We start from the raw sequence: 18,418 nt of genomic DNA, 5'->3' as shown, positions 1-18,418 counted from the left end.
TACTGATTACAACAAGTTACAACAGAAACCAGGCATAAACCTAAGGGTGTGTGCTCAGAAATGGTCTAACCTAAAGGACCACACAATCAACCTAGCAGATCTTCATCTCCTCTCAGTGATGGTAAGGTCTCACCCCCTATTATGAGGTTCAGCAAACACAACTGAATAACAATAACCAGCATGTCTATATTGCTGGCCAGGAAGCATTCCAAGTGCTTATAACTGAGGTAGACACTTTATTATCCTCACACCACAGAGGAGGAAACTGGAGCAGAGAGACAGAATAAGTAACTTGCCCAAGATCGTATGGGTAGTAAATGGCAGAGCTGGGATTCAAGGCCAGGCAGAAGTTTCATGTCTGTGACATTACTACTTCCTCAGGGCACTCATTTGGAATTTGGTCATTCCTAAACCTCAAATACCCTAAGACAATTAGAAACCAACAATCACCAAAGGGCAAAGTGAGTATCATAGTCAAAGCTCAGCATCTTTTAAGTATTTTCATTAATTTTAAACACAATCCCAACAAGTCTGATTATCATCCTCAGTTCACATTACATTAAAAATACCAATTGAGATGGCACAGTGACAGTACCAAGAGCAGGCAGCAAGAGAAATGGTAACAAAAATGACAGCAAGCAGATACCAGAACCAAAACAAAAACCAAAACACCCAGCAGTTAGTGGCCATTTAGCATTAGGATTTAAGTTAGGGGTTGGCAAACTCTAGCCTATATGCCAAATACAACCTGCTCCAGTAGCTAAGAATGGTTTTTATGATTTTATTTATTTATTTTTTAAAGATGTTTTTATTTATTTTAGAGATAGCAAGCACGCATGTGAGAGGGGAGCAGGGGTGGAGGGAGAGGGAGAAAGGACCTGAAGCAGACTCCATGCTCAGTATGAAGCCCCATGCAAGGCTGGACCCCACAACCCCTGAGATCATGACCTGAGCTGAAACCAAGAGCCAGATGCTCAATGGACTGAGCTACCCAGGCGCCCCGGTTTTTATGATTTTAGATGGTTGGGTAACACACCCATACACACATACAAACAAGAATACATGAGAGACTGGGCGCCTGGGTGGCTCAGTTGGTTAAGCGACTGCCTTCGGCTCAGGTCATGATCCTGGAGTCCCGGGATCGAGTCCCGCATCGGGCTCCCTGCTCAGCGGGGAGTCTGCTTCTCCCTCTGACCCTCCTCCCTCTCGTGCTCTCTGTCTCTCATTCTCTCTCTCTCAAATAAATAAATAAAATCTTAAAAAAAAAAAAATACATGAGAGACCATATATAACCTGCAAAGCCTAAAATATTTACAGAAAAATTATTTATTTTAATAAATAGCACCATACACATCTTAGAAGCTCAAGAAACTCTTGAGTCAATAAAATATTTATTGAGCAATTACTATGTGCCAGGCGCTATCTTAGGCACTGGGGACAGATCACCAAACAACTGTTAAGTTTATATTCTAACTTAAAAAAGGACACTCAAAGTGATAACTCTGAAAACGGGGAAACCAACATCCCAAGAGGAAGTAGCTGCAAGGCCTGTTGTAGGCAGGTATCTCTACGTACACAGCTTCCTTAGAACCAAAGCTAGTTGTCCGGCTCTAGCAAAGGTTAAATGTGTGTGGCAGAGGGGAAGGGAGTGTGCTAGAAAATGGCTTATTATGCTAAAACATTCCCAGAATGGACTGTATATGAGATCAACAATGGGCCCTATGGTTACAGGTGCTTTCCATTCTTGAAATATGCCCCCCAAATCTTACCAACCTCATCTATAAAGTACATTTAAGTTGATGATAAAGGTAAATTGTACTTATTTATTTGAGAGAGAGAGACACAGCAAGAGAGGGAACACAAGCAGGGGGAGTGGGAGAGGGAGAAGCAGGCTTCTCGCTGAGCAAGGAGCCCGATGCGGGGCTCGATCCCAGGACCCTGGGATCATGACCTGAGCCAAAGGCAGACGCTTAACAAATGAGCCACCCAGGCGCCCCGGTAAATTGTACTTAAGTATCTTTAAGCCTAGTGACTGATGCTGAAGGTGACTTTTTTTTTTTTAAAGAATTTATTTGTCAAAGGGAGAGCGGGAGCCCCATGCGGGACTCGCTCCCAGGACTCCGGGATCATGACCCAAGCTGAAGGCAGACGCTCAACCGACCAAGCCACCCAGGCATCCCTGATAGTGACTTTTTTCAGAAAGTACACCTTTATGAGGCTAACACCCAGCTTCTTCTGATCCGGTGGTTCAGTCGTTACCTTCCCTGAAATCTATCCAAATAGAGCCCCATATCCGCCAATCAGTATTTATAAAAACATATTATATGAATCTCAAGAGGTGGTGTGGAAATGTTTAAAGTCTTCCATTTGAAACACCTGGCCCTATACTAAAGCTTTTGAAAAATAGTAATAAAAATACATACATGTAGGGTCTCTGCATCCAGTCTCCTTAGCCAAGCAACTAAATTTCTCTTGTCCAAGATTCATAAATCATGTCAATCAAATCAAAAGATTAGTGATAACTATACCACTGAGTCCTTCCCCACACATAAAAACTGGTCTACTCCAGGGCCACAACGTGTTAAAATGTTTTCTATAAAGAAAAGCATTCCCTTTAACAATTTGCTCAGGTTTATACTGTGCCTCTTTTGTCTCTGATGGCTTTGACTTGTGTTAATTTTTAAATGGATAAGTGATCGTTTACAAGTATTTAACAAAACAAAATCCCTTTGCTCCTACTAAATAATAGCCTCACCAGCAACCCTTTCCAAACATTAAACTATTATGAAACAACGTATCATGTGCCAAAGTTGTCCTGAGGAAGGTATCACTCACACCCAAATAGCTTATGTATGTGAGAAAAGACGAGAGAATTCCTCCACATGCCACAGCATCTTCAAGTGCGTGGTCATCCAAGGATAAAAGACAAACACTAGGCGGACAACAACACAATTATTCCAGTCCACCCCTAATACCTAATAAACGAGCTGGCCTCCTTGTTCGGAAAGACGCAACTACCAAAAGAAATGAAACCTAAACATCCCGTAACAAAAACTCTTGCGACGACTTCCCTATTTAGGGACGCGGAGGATTTCCAACCTCACTTCCCTAAGTGTCAGGCCCTACATGGGACGAGCCAAGGACCCCGCCCTCGGGAGGCTCCTGGACCTAGTGCAGGAAGACAAGAACACAACCCCAGAGATCTAAGTGTATGGGAGGTTCCAATAGAGAATTGAGGAGCCCAGAGAAGGAAAAGTTAATTCTGCCAGGAGTAGGACTGGGGGAGTGGGGTGGAGTTGGGAAGGGTCGAGGGACTTGTCCAAGAGATGACTAGCTAGACACCTAGGGAGAGTGGAGAAGGGACTGGAGAACGAATCCCACGGAAAGTGGAGGGCAAGCGCAGGAGCTAGCTCAGTCGGTGCCACTCCTCTCCCGTGCCCCATGGCGCCCCCGGCCCTGCTTCACTCCCTCCCAGCTCCCCGGCGCCCCCGGCCCGGGACTCCTCGGGCACCCGCCTCCGGGGCACAGGGTGCTGTGGGGGCGTTGGTGAAGCTCCCCTCCCTATGAAGCTCCTCCGCCCGGCGAGACTGGGATGGGGACGACTCGGGCCCCCGCCAGCGCTCCCGGAAGAGGAGATACCGCGCCCCACCGCAGCCACTGCACCGCAGACAGCTCCCCACCGAACGCGGACACTCACTTTCTCGTGGAAGATGGACTCCATGTTTATTTGTCTGGAGCCAACGGCCCCCGCGCCGAACCACCCCCCTCCAGCCCCGCCCCTCGGCCCCACCCCTCCTCCCACCCTGCCCCGCCCCGCCTCGAGTCGCCCCTGCCCACGTGCCTCGTACAGACCAATCATCCCCGAGGATATGAATCACGTGGAACGAAGAGCGAGTGAACGCCAGGGCGGTAAATGCGGGCACACGTGACCTCAGTAGCGGGTCCTCCCATATCCCTTTATCTGGCCGGCTGGGGGTGTTGCAGCGCCACCTACGGTCTGGAGGAACTTCTCTGCTTCCCACCCATTGCTATGGATTTTTAGGCTTTTAAGGGGTCTGGATAAGGAACGCCTGGGTTCTATGTTTTTTTATGTTTTCCACTGTGTACTTTCTGCTTATCATATGTACATATAATTATTTACTATCTTTCTCCTCTTTCCCCACTGAAAGCCTGATTAAGAAAAAGACATCATTGCAACCCCCAACACCTAGCGCTTGTGTAAAAATGTAATTAATATTTACAAAGAGCTTACTGTAGGGTAGGCATTCTTTTTTAACTACTTTGCATATATTAACGAATTTAATACAACAACCTTTGATGTAGGTGTTGTTATGATCCCTATTTTACACATGAGGACACTGATGCACAGGGAGGTTAAGAAAAGAACCGTCTCCAAGGTCAACTAGTGAGTTGCCCTTGCTGGGGTCTAAATCCAGACACATTGTTACTAAGAGTCTGCATTCTGACCCTGAACAGGAAACATGAGTTGGGCGAACTGAAAAGTCCAGTAAAGTGGGGGAAGGGGTTTGATGAAGCTGGAGGAGTAGGAAAGAAGCAGATTTTGCACCTTGAAATTAGGTTAAGGAAGGTATGCTTTTTAAAAACGGCTGGGGAGTTATATAAAGTTTTTAAAGAAGAGACGCTCAGATTTGCATTTTATAAAGATCACTCTAGTTGCAAAAAAAAGCTGATGCTGTGGAAAGAATCTTGGGAGAGATGATGGTGTTTGGGCAAGAATAATGACCTGCAGTGGAGAGGAGACCATTTTGAGAGATGATTAGTAAGTGGGGAGACTCAACAGAACTTGGTGAGAGTGGAGAGTGAGGGACACAGAAATGTTAGGGATGATGCCTGGGTTTCTGCCCTAGGCAGCCACTGTGGCAGGAATAGTTCACTAAGATAGGGAATACTGGAGGAAGGGGCAAAGTTTGGGGAATACCTATGATACGTAAGACAAGTAATGAGTGGAGGTTATCTATCTATCTATCTATCTATCTATCTATCTATCTATCTATCTATCTAAATGGTCTGGAGTTCAGGGGCTTGGTTTTTCTGTAGAATGGGGAGTTATTCACAGGAGTGAGTAAAATCATCTAGGGGAAAAGGAAGAGATTGAAAAGAGGATCTAGAGTAGAACCCTGAGGGTAGAGAAGGAATAGCCAAGGAGAAGAGAGGAAAAGCAGAAGAGTGAAATTATCAAAGCCCTGAGAAGGGAATGTTTCAAAAATCAGTGTCAGTTGCTGCCAAGAGGTCCAGCAACATAAGGACTTACAAGAGTCCACTAAATTGTGTTGCTATGGAGACCATTGGGGACATTGGTGAGTGCAGGCTCAGACTAACAGAAGGGGCAGCAGGAGGTAAGGAAACGGAGAGTACCAGTGAGGACCAGGTGTTCAAGGGTAGGATTTAGTTACCCTTTTCTGAATGCCCCTGTGTGCACAATCTACACTCCTGCACTGGGGAAACAGTCCATGCATGTTCTTAAGGAACTGTGGCCTAATTGGGGAAACGATTTAAATCATGGTCTCATGAAGTGAAAAAATATGCAAACCATTTTTTCCCAATTTATTTTTAAAGAAAGTGTGTGTGTACAGAAACACGTATCTATTTTTTGTTGTTGTTGTTCGTATACATTACAAATCTCCGGAGGAATATACAGGAAACCCAGAGGTTATGTATGTGTTTGAGATGGGAACTAGGCATATAGGAGACAGGGATGGGAAGGAGACTTCTCACAGTATACAGTTTTATTCTTGACTTTTAAACTAATGTATTAGTTATTCAGAAAAAAAAGTGCTTGTATTCATTTCCTATGGCTGCTGCAGCAAATCATCACAAACTTGGTGGCTAAAAACAGAAATTTATTCTCTCACTGTTCTTGAGACCAGAAGTCTGAAACCAAGGTGTCAGCAGGGCCATGCTCGATGGTCACAGGGAGAATCCTTTCCTCACTTCTTCCAGCTTCTAGAGGCTCCTGGCATTAGTTGGCTTGTGGTTGCAGAACTCCAACCTTGGCTTTGGTTTTCATGTGGCCTTTCTCCTTCTGCGCCTTCTAAGTACCAATGGCTGGATTTAGATACTACCCTAATCCAGGGTGATTTCATACTGAGATCTTTAATTAATTACATTGGCGAAGACCCTATCAGTGATAATTAGGGAGTAGTATCATTTTATTGCAATGTTACTTCTCCTAAATTCAGTATGACCTAAAACAAAATGTTTTCTGAGAAGAGGTAGTTGAATACAACAGATGACATGTAAACATACGTGGAACCATGCTTGTGGAACCAACAAGCAAGAAAATGAACAACTTATACCCCAAAGTTTCCTTGTGCCCCCTTGTAATTCTTACCTCTAACCCCTTTCTGCACCTTGCTCCTCCAGGCAACCACTAGTCGGCTTTGTTACTATAGTTTACAGTGTCTAACATTTTATATAAGTGGAACCATAAAGTGTGTGCTGTCTGGCCTCTTTCATCCAGGATAATTAATTTGAAATTCATCAATGTCAGAGCAATAGATCATTCCTTTTTTTAATGTAGTATTCCATTGTATGGATTTAACACAATTTATCTATTTGTTGATATACATTTGGGTTAGCTCTAATTTTTGGCTATTATAAATAAAGCTGCTATGAACATTCATGTAAGTCTTTGTGTGAACATATGCTTTCCTTTATCTTGGACGAATACCTCAGGGTGGAATGGCTGGGTCATATGGGAGGTGTTATTTTCATCTGAAACCACTGAACTGATTTCCAAAGTGGTACAACTCCTGGCAGCTACATTTTACATTCCTGCCAGCAGTGCGTGAGGTCCAGTTGCTCTGTACCCTTGCCAACACCAGGAACAGGATCAATCTTTTGATTTTAAACATTCTAATAGGCGTGTAGTGGTATCTCATTGTGGCTTAAATTTGCATTTCCCTAATGACTACTGATGTTGGGAGTCTTTTCATGTGCTTTATTTACCATCCTCCTATCTTTTTTTGTGAAGCGTCAATTAAAATCTTTTGCTCAGGGGTGTCTGGGTGGCTCAGTCAGTTAACCTTCAGCTCAGGTCATGATCCCCAGGTCCTGGGATCAGGTCTCCCACTGGGCTCCCTGATCAACAGGGAGCCTGCTTCTCTGTCTCCCACTGCCCCTGCTTGTGTTCTCTGTCAAATGAATAAATAAAATCTTAAAAAAAAAATTCTTTTGCTCATTTAAAAAATTGGGTTCGGGGGGCACCTGGGTGGCTCAGTCGTTGTGTCTGCCTTCGGCTTGGGTCATGATCCCCGGGTCCTGGGATCAAGTCCCGCATCGGGCTCCCTGCTCAGCAGGAAGCCTGCTTCTCCCTCTCCCACTCCCCCTGCTTGAGTTCCCTCTCTCTCTCTCTCTGTCAAATAAATAAATAAAATCTTTAAAAAAAAATTGGGTTCGGGCATCTGACTGGCTCAGTTGGAAGAACACTCGACTTGTTCTCAAGGTTGTGAGTTTGAGCCCCACATTGGGTGTAGAGATTACTTAAATAAATGAATAATTTTTAAAATTGGGTTGTATTACTAAGTTATAAGGGTTCTTTACATATTCTAGATAGAAGTTCTTTGTTGTATATTACATTTTGCAAGTATTTCCTCCCAGTTTATGGCTGCATTTTCATTTTCATAAGTGTATTATGAAAAGCAGAAAAATTTTAAAACTAGTTCATACTTTATGTGTTGCATTTAAGAGATCTTTGCCAAACTCAAGGTCACTAAAATTTTCTGTTAGTACCATCCTTCTAAAGCACACAGTTTGAAAAAAAAAAAATTCTGAAAAATATCTGAGGAAAAAATTGGCTATACAATTTAATAGTACTATGGTCTAAAATGAGGAAAAGAAAATGAAACACTAATTGTAAATTTAACATCAATACACAATCAAGTACTCAATAATTTATTTTTAAGCTAAGTGTGCCTATTACTTGAAATGTGGAAGACTGCTTCGGCATAAAAAGAATCACACTTCAAATTAAATAATGAATGTGTTTTTATTTCTCTTCTAATTTTTAAAATGTGAACATTCTGTAATTCAGTCACGGGGGCCTTTACTTCCAGGTGACTTCTTCATTGGGTCTCAATTCCCTGTAGAAATTAAAAAGGAAAGAAAGGAAAAAGTACAAATTTAATTTTTATGGGGGGTAGAGAGTCAGAAGAGTATTCAATATTTTATATTCTATTTATATTCTATTAAATTCTATATTTTATATTCTATTAAGTTGACCCATTAAAATTTTTATATAGACTCAACATACTCATTCAAGTCTCTCATGCATCCCTTTGATTTCATTTTTCCTGATTAAGGAACTGCAATTTCTTAGTCTGTACGAAAGCGATTATCCTCTCAATGAGTTCATCTGAGGTTTTCTAAACCCCTTCTAATTCATTTTATCTTTCTTAAAATCCTTAACTGTAAACCTCCTCTCCATACTGACTGTGAGTGCTGCTCAAGCCTCTGGTCCCTTGAGCTTCTTCCCACCTCGCTGCATACCCAGTGGCAGACACCCCGTCTTGCTAACTAACTCTCTGCTGCCAAAAGAGCCATCTCCAGAGACACACTGGGACCAGGCAGCGGCCAGCTGCCTTCTGATCACTCACCCACCACGTCTAAAGCTCTCAAGCAGTGTTGCTGTGAATACAGCACCAAGCCACTATTAGTGCCACAGATTTCAGCTATGTTCTGGCTTAAGTAAGATAATATATGATAATATGTGAAAGCTATATTAAAGGCTTTGATGAGCTGGTTTAAAACTTTGTTTCTATATTACAGTGCATCCTGAATGCCAAAAAAAATTCAAACATTTGAAATAGCCTGTTCATAAACTGAAGACTTGCTGGCATTCCAAAATAATCATACAGTTTTGTAGAAGGGTTAAACAACAACTAATGCTGCAAAATAACATAACTTAAATATAAGTCCTCGGGGGAAAATTTACCCCTTCTGTTTATTTTTGGCACATATGATATTAAAAAGGCTTATTTCCAAGAACTGGTTAATTGTTCATTTAAAAAAAGTGTACAAACTAACCTTTTAAACAACAAACTCTTGTTCCGGAAGGCAGATAGCTTTTCATCATTCTTTCTGTCTAGATAACATCCAAGGACAAACCCCATGGGCACAAGTATATGTACCCAGTGGTCACGAACAATCTGAATTACATTCATCCTGAGTGCTAGGGAAAAAAAAAAGATTATCAGAAATATAACTGCTTTTGAAATATCTTGAAAAATTGCATCTGAAGCAGGAGGAAAGCCCTGAATATAGGAGATAGATGTTACAAGCATAATAAGCCTCTTCAAATTTGCTTTGGCATCAGAATGTAGTATACAACTTAAAATCTACTTGATGACAATTATACAGGTGACAATGATTAGTATAAAAATTGCACCGCACTAAAATCAATTTATTAACTTCCTTTTTAGCTCCACTAGTGGTCTGATATGGTATAGCACAGAGAAATGGAAAGTATAAAAAATACTAGACTAAAACGTGAAACGTGAGCCCAGCTGTCCACGGGAAGAAACCCCCATTTCACTTTCCCATCTCCACCGCTCGCAAACCCGGGGTAGGTCCGGACCAACCCTCGCCTAGAGACACCGCCGCCGCCCAGGGCTTCCCTAGAGGTGGACCCTCCCCGCCTGCACAACGGGGACCCGCGGCGTCTCGGCTCATCTTGGACCCCGGAAAATTTTACCTGCAAAGGCTGAATATTTGCACCCTCCAACTATTAATTTAAAACTTTTACACGTGTAAAATATTTTTAGAACCTCTGACAATGCTAAAACAAATATAATTATACTATTATGCCCAAAGCAGAATTCTTTAGTTAAGATAACATTATTGAAAACTAATTTTTCAATTAGCAGTAGTTGTGACTCAGATAAACCCCATTAGCTACAATACTGCTAATGCACAAAGCTGAAAACTAATTTTTGAAAGGAAATAAAATGAGAGAAATTTTAAAAAACCACTGCATTCAACAATGTCATGGTAGATCTCAATATCAACTCAAAGATTTTACAAAAGATAGGGACAGAAAGGAATTTACTTTTATAGAATAACTACTAGGTACCAGGGCCATCATATAATCTTATACATAACATGAAATAACTATTATTATCCTCATTTTATAGACTAAAAAACAGCTTAACCTAAACAGGTATTAAGTACAGAGCTGGAATCCAAGCTCAGGTTTCCTCCAAAAATCTTTTTCTATTAGATCTCAGTATCTCTCTCAAAGACCTCTTCTCGAATTGATATTTATGGTACTTAAGGGCTTTTAAGTTCTAAGGTTTTCTAAAAGGTAGAGGAGGAGGACTAGAACTAGAAGTCACCATATGGAAAATAAATTTGCCTTAATTAAAAGAGTTGAATTGTCAGTTTCTGCAAAAACTTGTACCTAAAGATGAAATCAAAATGTACCTGCCTACGCATGAATCTAAGATGAATAAATCATATACAATGGCTGAGAAGGCATGTGACAACACCCTGGTAAGAGAATACTGCCGACAAAAGTGCTCAGCACTAAACTGTGCTAGGGTTAGGTAGACTGGATTCCTGCCTCTCCTAAGACACTGGTTCTTACACTTAACACATTTCAATTCTTTATTTCTCAAACTTCATCACTATCTAAAGGTACCGGGCAAGAAAATGGCCATGAAGTTAACAGTTGCACAATTACTCTATACTCTATATGATAAAGTGTAACATTACATACAGCAGGTTCCAATCTGGAAAACTATGTAACGTTAACAAGTTATTTAAAATATGTAACTTACAGTTTAGTCATTAATTAAAGGTTTAGTCTACCGTCTACAGCTGGAATTCTCAAACCTGACTGCGTATCAAAAACATCTGTGGAGCCTTTATCAAAATAGGGACTTTTGGGCGGGGGGTGTAGGCTGGTGGCTGTCAGTTGAGCATCAGGCTCTTGGTTTTGGCCCAGGTTGTGATCTCATGGGTTGTGGGATCGGGCCCCAGGTCAGGCTCCCTACTTGGCAGGGAGTCTGTTTCAAGATTCTCTCCCTCTGCCCCTCTCCCCGTTCATGAGATCGTGCGCTCAAATAAATAAATCTTTAAAACAAACAAAATAGGTACTTTCGGTCCTCCTTCCTTGTGGGACTGGAAAAACCTATAGTTGAAAGAACTTTTTAGATGATTTGATGAAAATAGTTCTTGGGCAACCTTATTTCCTAGAGGATGGTGGCTTTCTTAGTACTATGCCTTCCTTAAGTAACGTTATTTGCATTTAGATACTGAAGCACTCTGTGAATCTGACCAAGTGCCCACCAAGTTAGCCACTTACTTGTTTAATAAACTTGAACCAGTCAAGTATAGGAATAACAATACATGCCTTAATCAACTAATATAACTTTGAAAGCACAAAACTGCAAAATACTAGACAATGTAGGTCTCTGTAGAAGTCAAGTGGCCATATATTCAGTCACCTGTCCTCACAGGTTCCTCATATTTCTTAACAGGGGGTCAAGCCTAACCCTCAGCACAGGTGAGTCAGATACTATCTGTATTTTAACCAACAACAAAGTGCTTATTGACTTAGCCCAAGACTGTTCTAAATAAGCCCATGGACACCTGTGGGCTATAAGCCATATTGTTGTTGGCATTCTTCCAACAGGGCAAGTAGCTATTGTCTGGCTCTAGTCTGAGAATCTGAGAAGATGTGAGACAAACCCCTGAGACTCTGGCTGCACATAGGCTCTTACATACACTCTGTAAGTGAAGACTGATAGATAACAAAAGGATTCTGTGTATTCAAAATCCAGAGTTGGGTTCAGCCACCATGATTCCATCGCTAACAGGTAAATGACAAATGTTAGTCCATGAGACATTTCATATTACATGTGTATAATCTATTTAATGGACTTCGGAAGCAGTGGCATTGAACGTAATTTGTCCTCTGTATTTCACTGTGAGTGAATGACTGGGGAGAACAAAGATTTATGGACCTAAGAAGTGAGCTACGATTTCTTGGAGAATGGATAGGAGGAGGGATATAGACAGGCTCTGGTCATGAGCCCAAGACCACAGGGGGCTTTATCTGATGGGTAAAGGGCAGTGAGGTCCTGGGACAGGCTCCAATGAAACAAGCTGAGGTTTGGATAGAGTGACATCCACATGGGTGCCCATGAGGGTACTGCACATTATTATTATTATTATTTTTTTTGAGGGGGCAGAGAGCAAAGGGAGAGGGAGAATCTTAAGCAGGCTCCATGCTCAGCACAGATGTGGAACACCACCTCACGACCCTGAGATCATCACCTGAGCTGCAATCAAGAGTTGGATGCTTAACCTACTGGGCCACCCAGGCACCCCATTAGTGTCTCCTTTATTAAGACTCATGAAAAATCCTTCTTTTACTTCAGAACTGGGACTTGCTATGGTATTCCTAAGAAAAACTAGTTTTTATCTTATGGACTCAAGGAATCATGTAACTGATCACCTATCCTTTATTACCAACACGGTTCAAATTTTTTGCCTAGCTCTAGAAAGAACTGTTAATAGCACTGTCAGGTACGGTTCTTATTGCTTTTCATAATCACTAACTCATGTAATCTTCACAATACTATGTGTGTATTCACTAATGTCCCCAATGTAGTAGGCATATTTTTTTTTTCAGATGAGGAAATCCAGGGGCAATCGACTTGCCTAAGGTCACAGATGCAGTAAGTGGCAGAGCTGGAATTAACACTCAGGCAGTATGACTTCTTGGTCCAAGCTATTTGTGTTTTATTGTTTGTTAGGGTAACTATAGAGATAAACATTTAGACTGACCTCACTCAGCGTTATCTTATTTTTCCTAACATTACTTTTTCTTCCATTTTTCCCGCCTAACTTCTAAAAAGAAAACTGGATCTGGTGTGTATTTTTATGTCAATTCATGTTGTTAAACGTAGATGAATAAATATTTCAAAAATTAAATCCTAATCTCTGATTGGTCTCCACAGCATTTTAGATCGACTTTTTTTTTTGAACAATACATAATCTATGAAAAGCAGGGCTGGATGCACGGAGAAACTGAACTCCTTGAGGTCTGGAACCAACCGTGTCTTAATAACCTAGTACAAATTAAGTATTACGTTTTTAAAAAGTGATTTTTTGTGTGTGGAATGGTGGGCTCAAAAGGGTTTGCGATTTGGAAGAGAAGGTTAGTTTCCAATCCTGGGAGCACCGAGACAGAACGCTGGAACTTGGACGAATCTGGGATGCTCGCGCCTTCCCTCCAGCCTAGGAGCGTGATCCCGGCCTGTCTTCTCTCCGGTCCGGCCAGGGGCAGTCACCGGGTGATCCCCAAAGACGTTTTCCAGTAATGACAGCCTCCCACTACCCTTTCCAAAAGCCGTCAGGTGCGAAACGTGAGCCCACGTGTCCACGGGAAGAAACCCCCATTTCACTTTCCCGTCTCCACCGCTCGCAAACCCGGGGCAGGTCCGCGCCACCCCGCGCCTAGAGACACCGCCGCCGCCGCGGGCTTCCCTAGAGGTGGACCCTCCCCGCCTGCACAACGGGGACCCGCGGCGCCTCGGCTCATCTTGGACCCCGGACCCACCTGCGGCCTTGGTGCCAAAAACGACCCCACGACCAAGGGCAGCGACGACCCAACCACCGGCGCCGGCGGAAGCTGCGGCCTCGGGACCTGCCACTCGCTACGCTCGCTCGAAGAGAGGGGTGGCGCTGGGAAACCAGACCTCTTCTTCCTTTTGCCGTTGGACTCTTCTTGTACTTATTTTAGCTCTCGCGCATTATAAATATTTTAAAAATAAGACTTCGGCGCAGGGTGACGAGACTTTAGTCGTAAGCGCCATCTCCTTCCCACAGCTGCGTCCCCACCCCCCCCCGAAGATGGTATCGCCCTGGGCCTTCCCCGCCTCGGAGGCTCGCCTCCACTTTCAAAATGGCGGCCGCCATCGGGGGGCTTCTGCTGGCTGGTCGTCCCGGGTGCCTCTGAGCGAGCATCAGCTTTTCTCGCTCTTGAACCTGGATTCGGCTGGGGGTTGGGAAGGGCAGTGGACGGCGTTGGGGGAGGACTGACGAGGCAAGTGAGGGCGGAGGAAAGGAGCGAGACTTCGGATGGGGGAGGGGGCGTCCTCGGCCCTCAGGGAGACCCTGGCGCCACTTGTCCGGGTGGGCGCTGGGGACGTGCTCCTGGGGTTTCGGTGGCGACTGTCCTGGCCGGGCCTGGCGGAAGTGCTCATCGAGGGAAAGAGACGTGATTTCTCCGTGGGTCTAAAGCTCCCGGTGTTTGCAGCAGTCCGTACGATTCACTCCTGTGTTCTCCTTCCCTCTTTTTGCTGTTTCCCGGTGACCTTTCAGTTTCGGCGCTGGAGGAGTTAATCCGACGCCGGCTTTGGCGCCTTTGGCCCTCGTGGTTGCTGTGTTTTTGGCCGCCTCGCTGGGGGTCTTCCGTGGTCTCGGGTTCAGAGACCACGAGGCTGCCAAGCCCTGGGCACAAAGTAGGCGTTCTTTTTTAGTTAGTCGATTCCCAGGGACCTTTTAAGTTGTTAACCGGCCTCCCGCTCCCCCCCCCCCCCAGCGCCCCAGCCCTCCAGGCTCCCTTTGCCCTCAAGCGCTTCCATCACTCTATTATTACATGCTCTTAAGTAAACGAGGTCAGACTAGCCTTAACCCCGGCAAGTCTGGCCTCCTGTCACCAGCCGAACATGAGTTATCCATTGCGCATCCCCTAAGTTTTCATCTTCTGTCCCCTGTGATTTTTTTTTTAGGAAACCAGTTCTCTTCCCGAACTGACCAGGAAGACTTTTGGTCTTCGTGAGCTCGAGGGCCAACCCAGATTCCTTCGTTTTCCCTTGGATTTTGCCTAGTTCCCTTTCGCTGTCAGCCACATGCAAGGTCATTATTGAGAGAGCGAGTAACTGTGAGAGATAATTGAGATGAAGTAGTATCCGTCAGGAAGGAATTGATGGTCTGGTTCGGGTTCATTCTTTAAGCACACGTGTGTGTTGCTTTGAGTGCTGTGCTTGAATTTGGCGATGCAAAGATGATCGCTTTTGCTCTTAGCCTATACATTCAGCATCCATTCAATAAATATTCTTGGTGCGCAGTTTGTGTTAGGTAAAAAAAAAAAACCTCCTGAGGCCACCAAAAAAGCTTCATAAAGGAATAAATATTTCAGCTGGGTTTTGAAGGGTCAAAAGGAATTTACGAGGCTCAGGAGAAGGTCATTCCTGGATGCAGAAACTTGAGCAGTTTTGGCATACTGAGGGAGAGTGGGAAGATAAATGTGCTTGCGCATGCAGTGCAAGGGTGGTTGGTGAACGAAGAGGAAGATTGAGAGCAGCTTGTGAAGGACTTTGATTTCCAGCTAAGGAGTTTAGATTTTATTTGTTAGAAGGTGCATACTATGCACAAGGAAAGGGCATGAGTATATTTGTTTTTTTTAGGGTGGTCTCTGACAGCTGTATGGAGGATCAACTTGGAACAGGAAAACTAGATAAGAGGAAATTGTAGTCATTGAGGTAAGGTAATGATTGCCTCAATTGAAATAGGATAGTGAAGGGTGTAAGAAAGACCTTTCTGAAATGTCAAATAGGATTCAATGGGTGGCTGCAGTTTGGTGGAGGGAGGGTGACTCCAGAGTTTTTGGTCCAGGAAACTATATGGATGATGATACCATTAAAATCAAGCCTAAGATGCGTACATAAAAATAGAATGGTGCCAACCTGCACCTTAAGGAGTGGGAGAGCACAATGCTGTACCATACGAAGCATTGATTTTAGAGTCTAGATTTGTGCTATTACAGTAGCCACAAGCTGCATGTAGCTGTTGAGCCCTTGAAATTGTGGTTAGATTGAATTGAGATGTGCTGTAAATATAAAATACACACTGGACAAAGACTTGGTATGAAAAACAATGTAAAATATCTCAATAATAATGGCTACGTACTGAAATGATAATATTTTGAATGTGTTGGGCTCAATAAAGTATATTAAAATTAATTTCACCTGTAAAACTTTTCAGTGTGGCTATGAAAAATAAATTTAATTACATTTGTGGCTTGCATTATGTTTTGGTTGGGCAGATTCGATGTAGTCTAGACTAATGATAAAGGAATTCGTATGGAGGTGCAATTTGAGCTAGGCGTTGAGACCGTGGTGAGCAGTGATGTCAGCAGCTTGCTGGTGCCCTCCATTGCCAGTTAAGGCATTCAGGTTTTTGTTTTTTCAAGCAGTGAGAAGCCTTCAGAGATTTCTGAGCAAGGGTTAATATGTGGAGGGGTGTTTCTGAAGATTAATCTGACAGTCATGTTTAGGTTGAGATGAAGGAGGAAAGGCTGGAGGGAGAGAAACAGAAACCCAAATATAAGGTAATGAGGCCCTGCTTTAAGGTACTGGTGGTAGGAGGGGAAAGGGGATGATACACAGGTGAGGCATTTTGAGGGAAAAATAAGCAGGAGTTGGTAACAGACTATTCAAGAAGAAGTAAAGGAAGGAATCAAATGTAGAGTTTCAAGCCTTGGTTACTTAGATAAGGACTAATGAATTCATGTCATACGATTATAAAGTACATCTGAGGCTAGAGGAATTTAGTCTCAAAATAGAACCAGCAAAGTTGGAAGGAGGAAGTGGTCTGCTAAATACTCTTCCTTTTTATCTCCTTGCTTTCTGTATCTTATCTAATCAATCAGACCCACCAGCTCATTTTCCTAAAATACGGAATTTCCTGTATTATGTCATCTTACTTAAAAATGGATCTTAAAATGTTTGTTGCCTGAAGAACGAGGTCCAGAGTCCAAGACCTTCCATTATCTGGCCCTTTTCTGTTCAGTACTTTTTTTTCATTTTTTTGCTTATATGAAGGTGTGCTCGGCTGGTTTTTCCACTAAAACTCTGTCAGTTTTTATGTGCCTTTGATCATGTTATTCCCCTGTTTTGAATACCTTTTCTTTTTGTCTCTTTCTACTCAGGTCCTACTAATCCTTAACAAGTAATTTAAGATCCCACCTCTTTTATGCTTCTCAATAACATACGCTAATGTCAGTTTTTAAAATCTTATTTCCTAAACTGCATATTTTAGCTCATGATTATAACCAATTTGGTACATTATTTTTGTCTTTTATTATCCTTTTATTATCTCTGTTTTATGTAAGCTTTAGCTTCCTAAAATTATGACAAGTTTCTTTTTTAAAAAAGGACCATTTATTGTACTACTTGCCGCTGCTTGTGATGTTCATCTTAGGGCACGACATAGAAGTTAAACACCGTAATTAGAAGTGACTCTGTTGTACCACATTCATCAGACTCTCATTTCTTTATTTTTTAGATTTATAAAGAACTCTTCCCTTGAATTCATGGTGTTTCATCCTATGTACAACTGAGATATCAGTAAGTAATGAATGTGTCTAATAAAGATACAGCTTTATTATGTTATGAGCAATTGTATTAAAAATATCTTCACCTATTGAAATCTGAGTCTGTGTGCAAAAAGGTTTAACATGAACTCATTTACTTCTGTCTGCAAGATCTTTCGTATTTTCACTTCATAATCTAAAGAAAGGGGAAGTGAAGGTGGATTTGAGTTAAAAAGAGTTTCTCTTAGGCCATTAATATAATTATCATACAGGAAACTTTTCGGCAGGGAGAATTTTTAGTAGATCCTTTCCAAAATTGTATTTATAAATGATTTTCATCAAATTGGAGAATTAATATCTTTGTATTTCTCATACCTCACAAATAGGAACATACTAAGCCAATATATTTTTAATTTTAACTTGTTTCATCAGTTCTTTACTGAACAACTGCTATGTGTTTAAAACGTGCTAATATAGTAAGGATACAAAAATGGATCAAGCCTGGTCTTACACTCAAGAGAGCTCTCACAAGCAAAGGGAAGTGCATATAAATAGGTAACTGTTAATGGTGCGGTAAGGGCACTAAGCTCATTTGACACGAGCCATACTTCATTCATTTAAGAAGCTTTTATTGACCCTCTACTACGTGTTAGGCACTATGGAGGCATTGGAGGATAACTGTGACCAAAATAGATAAGGTCTATTTTTGCATGGAGTCCATGATCTAGTGCTGGCGTGAGGAGGAGAGATGGGGGTGGGCAAAGCAAGTAAATAAGTAGCAGGTATAGAGAGCAGTATTTTGAGGGAAATGGAGTAATGTTGCAGGATGTAACAGGTAGGGAAGGACTTTAGAGTTGTTAGAAAACCATCTCAGAATAAATTTGAGGCAGGGAAAATATACAAACTAGCTAGAGATCTTAGTGACAATGGAGATGGAAGGAAATTTGAGAAATAGGATGGAGGTAAAAATGCAGCACTTACCGATAGATTGGATGTGGGATACAAAGGAAAGGAAGGACTCAAGGATGATGCCATCAGAGATCAGATGATACTTATGGCTGCGGAACTGGTGAG

At 42.5% G+C, this 18,418-nt stretch overlaps 3 protein-coding genes and 1 pseudogene across 10 annotated transcripts in view; 1 reads left to right on the top strand and 3 right to left on the bottom strand.

Annotated features, from left to right (window-relative positions):
• The window catches only part of ATXN3 (ataxin 3), a 38,627-nt gene extending 34,849 nt beyond the window's left edge, over nucleotides 1-3,778 (bottom strand). For all 3 annotated transcript variants that reach the window (XM_034993243.1, XM_034993245.1, XM_034993244.1), the window contains exon 1: nucleotides 3,698-3,778. In XM_034993243.1, the coding sequence (XP_034849134.1) occupies nucleotides 3,698-3,721 (24 nt within the window). In that variant the 5' untranslated portion in view covers nucleotides 3,722-3,778. The remainder of the gene's footprint in view (nucleotides 1-3,697) is intronic.
• Nucleotides 3,779-7,989: 4,211 nt separating this feature from the next.
• NDUFB1 (NADH:ubiquinone oxidoreductase subunit B1) lies at nucleotides 7,990-13,693 on the bottom strand. Its single transcript, XM_034993351.1, has 3 exons — nucleotides 13,586-13,693; nucleotides 9,046-9,190; nucleotides 7,990-8,102 (listed from the first exon to the last, which is right to left on the bottom strand). Exons 2-3 carry the CDS (start codon nucleotides 9,180-9,182, stop codon nucleotides 8,066-8,068), a joined length of 174 nt encoding a protein of 57 aa, XP_034849242.1. The 5' UTR covers nucleotides 9,183-9,190; nucleotides 13,586-13,693; the 3' UTR covers nucleotides 7,990-8,065.
• Nucleotides 9,810-9,938, bottom strand: LOC118002777 (annotated as a pseudogene).
• Nucleotides 13,694-13,925: 232 nt separating the features above from the next.
• Nucleotides 13,926-18,418, top strand: part of CPSF2 (cleavage and polyadenylation specific factor 2) — a 33,264-nt gene continuing 28,771 nt past the window's right edge. For 2 of the 6 annotated variants that reach the window (XM_034993345.1, XM_034993349.1), the window contains exons 1-2: nucleotides 14,729-14,886; nucleotides 17,317-17,378. The gene's annotated coding sequence lies outside the window, so the exon portion shown is untranslated. Of the gene's footprint in view, nucleotides 14,072-14,147; nucleotides 14,291-14,728; nucleotides 14,887-14,929; nucleotides 15,513-17,316; nucleotides 17,379-18,418 lie in introns of those variants that run through there. The other 4 variants (XM_034993347.1, XM_034993344.1, XM_034993348.1 and 1 more) reach the window with 4 other exon arrangements.

This window comes from Mirounga leonina, unplaced genomic scaffold, assembly GCF_011800145.1.
Source record: "Mirounga leonina isolate KUSES-001 unplaced genomic scaffold, KU_Mleo_1.0 Mir_82, whole genome shotgun sequence".
NCBI classification, from domain to species: Eukaryota; Metazoa; Chordata; class Mammalia; order Carnivora; family Phocidae; genus Mirounga; species Mirounga leonina.
The sequence above is the reverse complement of the archived record's forward strand: the minus strand, read 5'-3'. Positions and strand labels throughout refer to the sequence as shown.

Excerpts from the sequence above, each read along its gene's own strand:
- NDUFB1 (XM_034993351.1), bottom strand. The coding sequence starts at position 9,182 with ATGAATGTAATTCAGATTGTTCGTGACCACTGGGTACATATACTTGTG. Across the intron at positions 8,103-9,045 it reads AAGAGTTTGTTGTTTAAAAG|GGAATTGAGACCCAATGAAG; the intron begins GTTAGTTTGTAC and ends TAATTTCTACAG.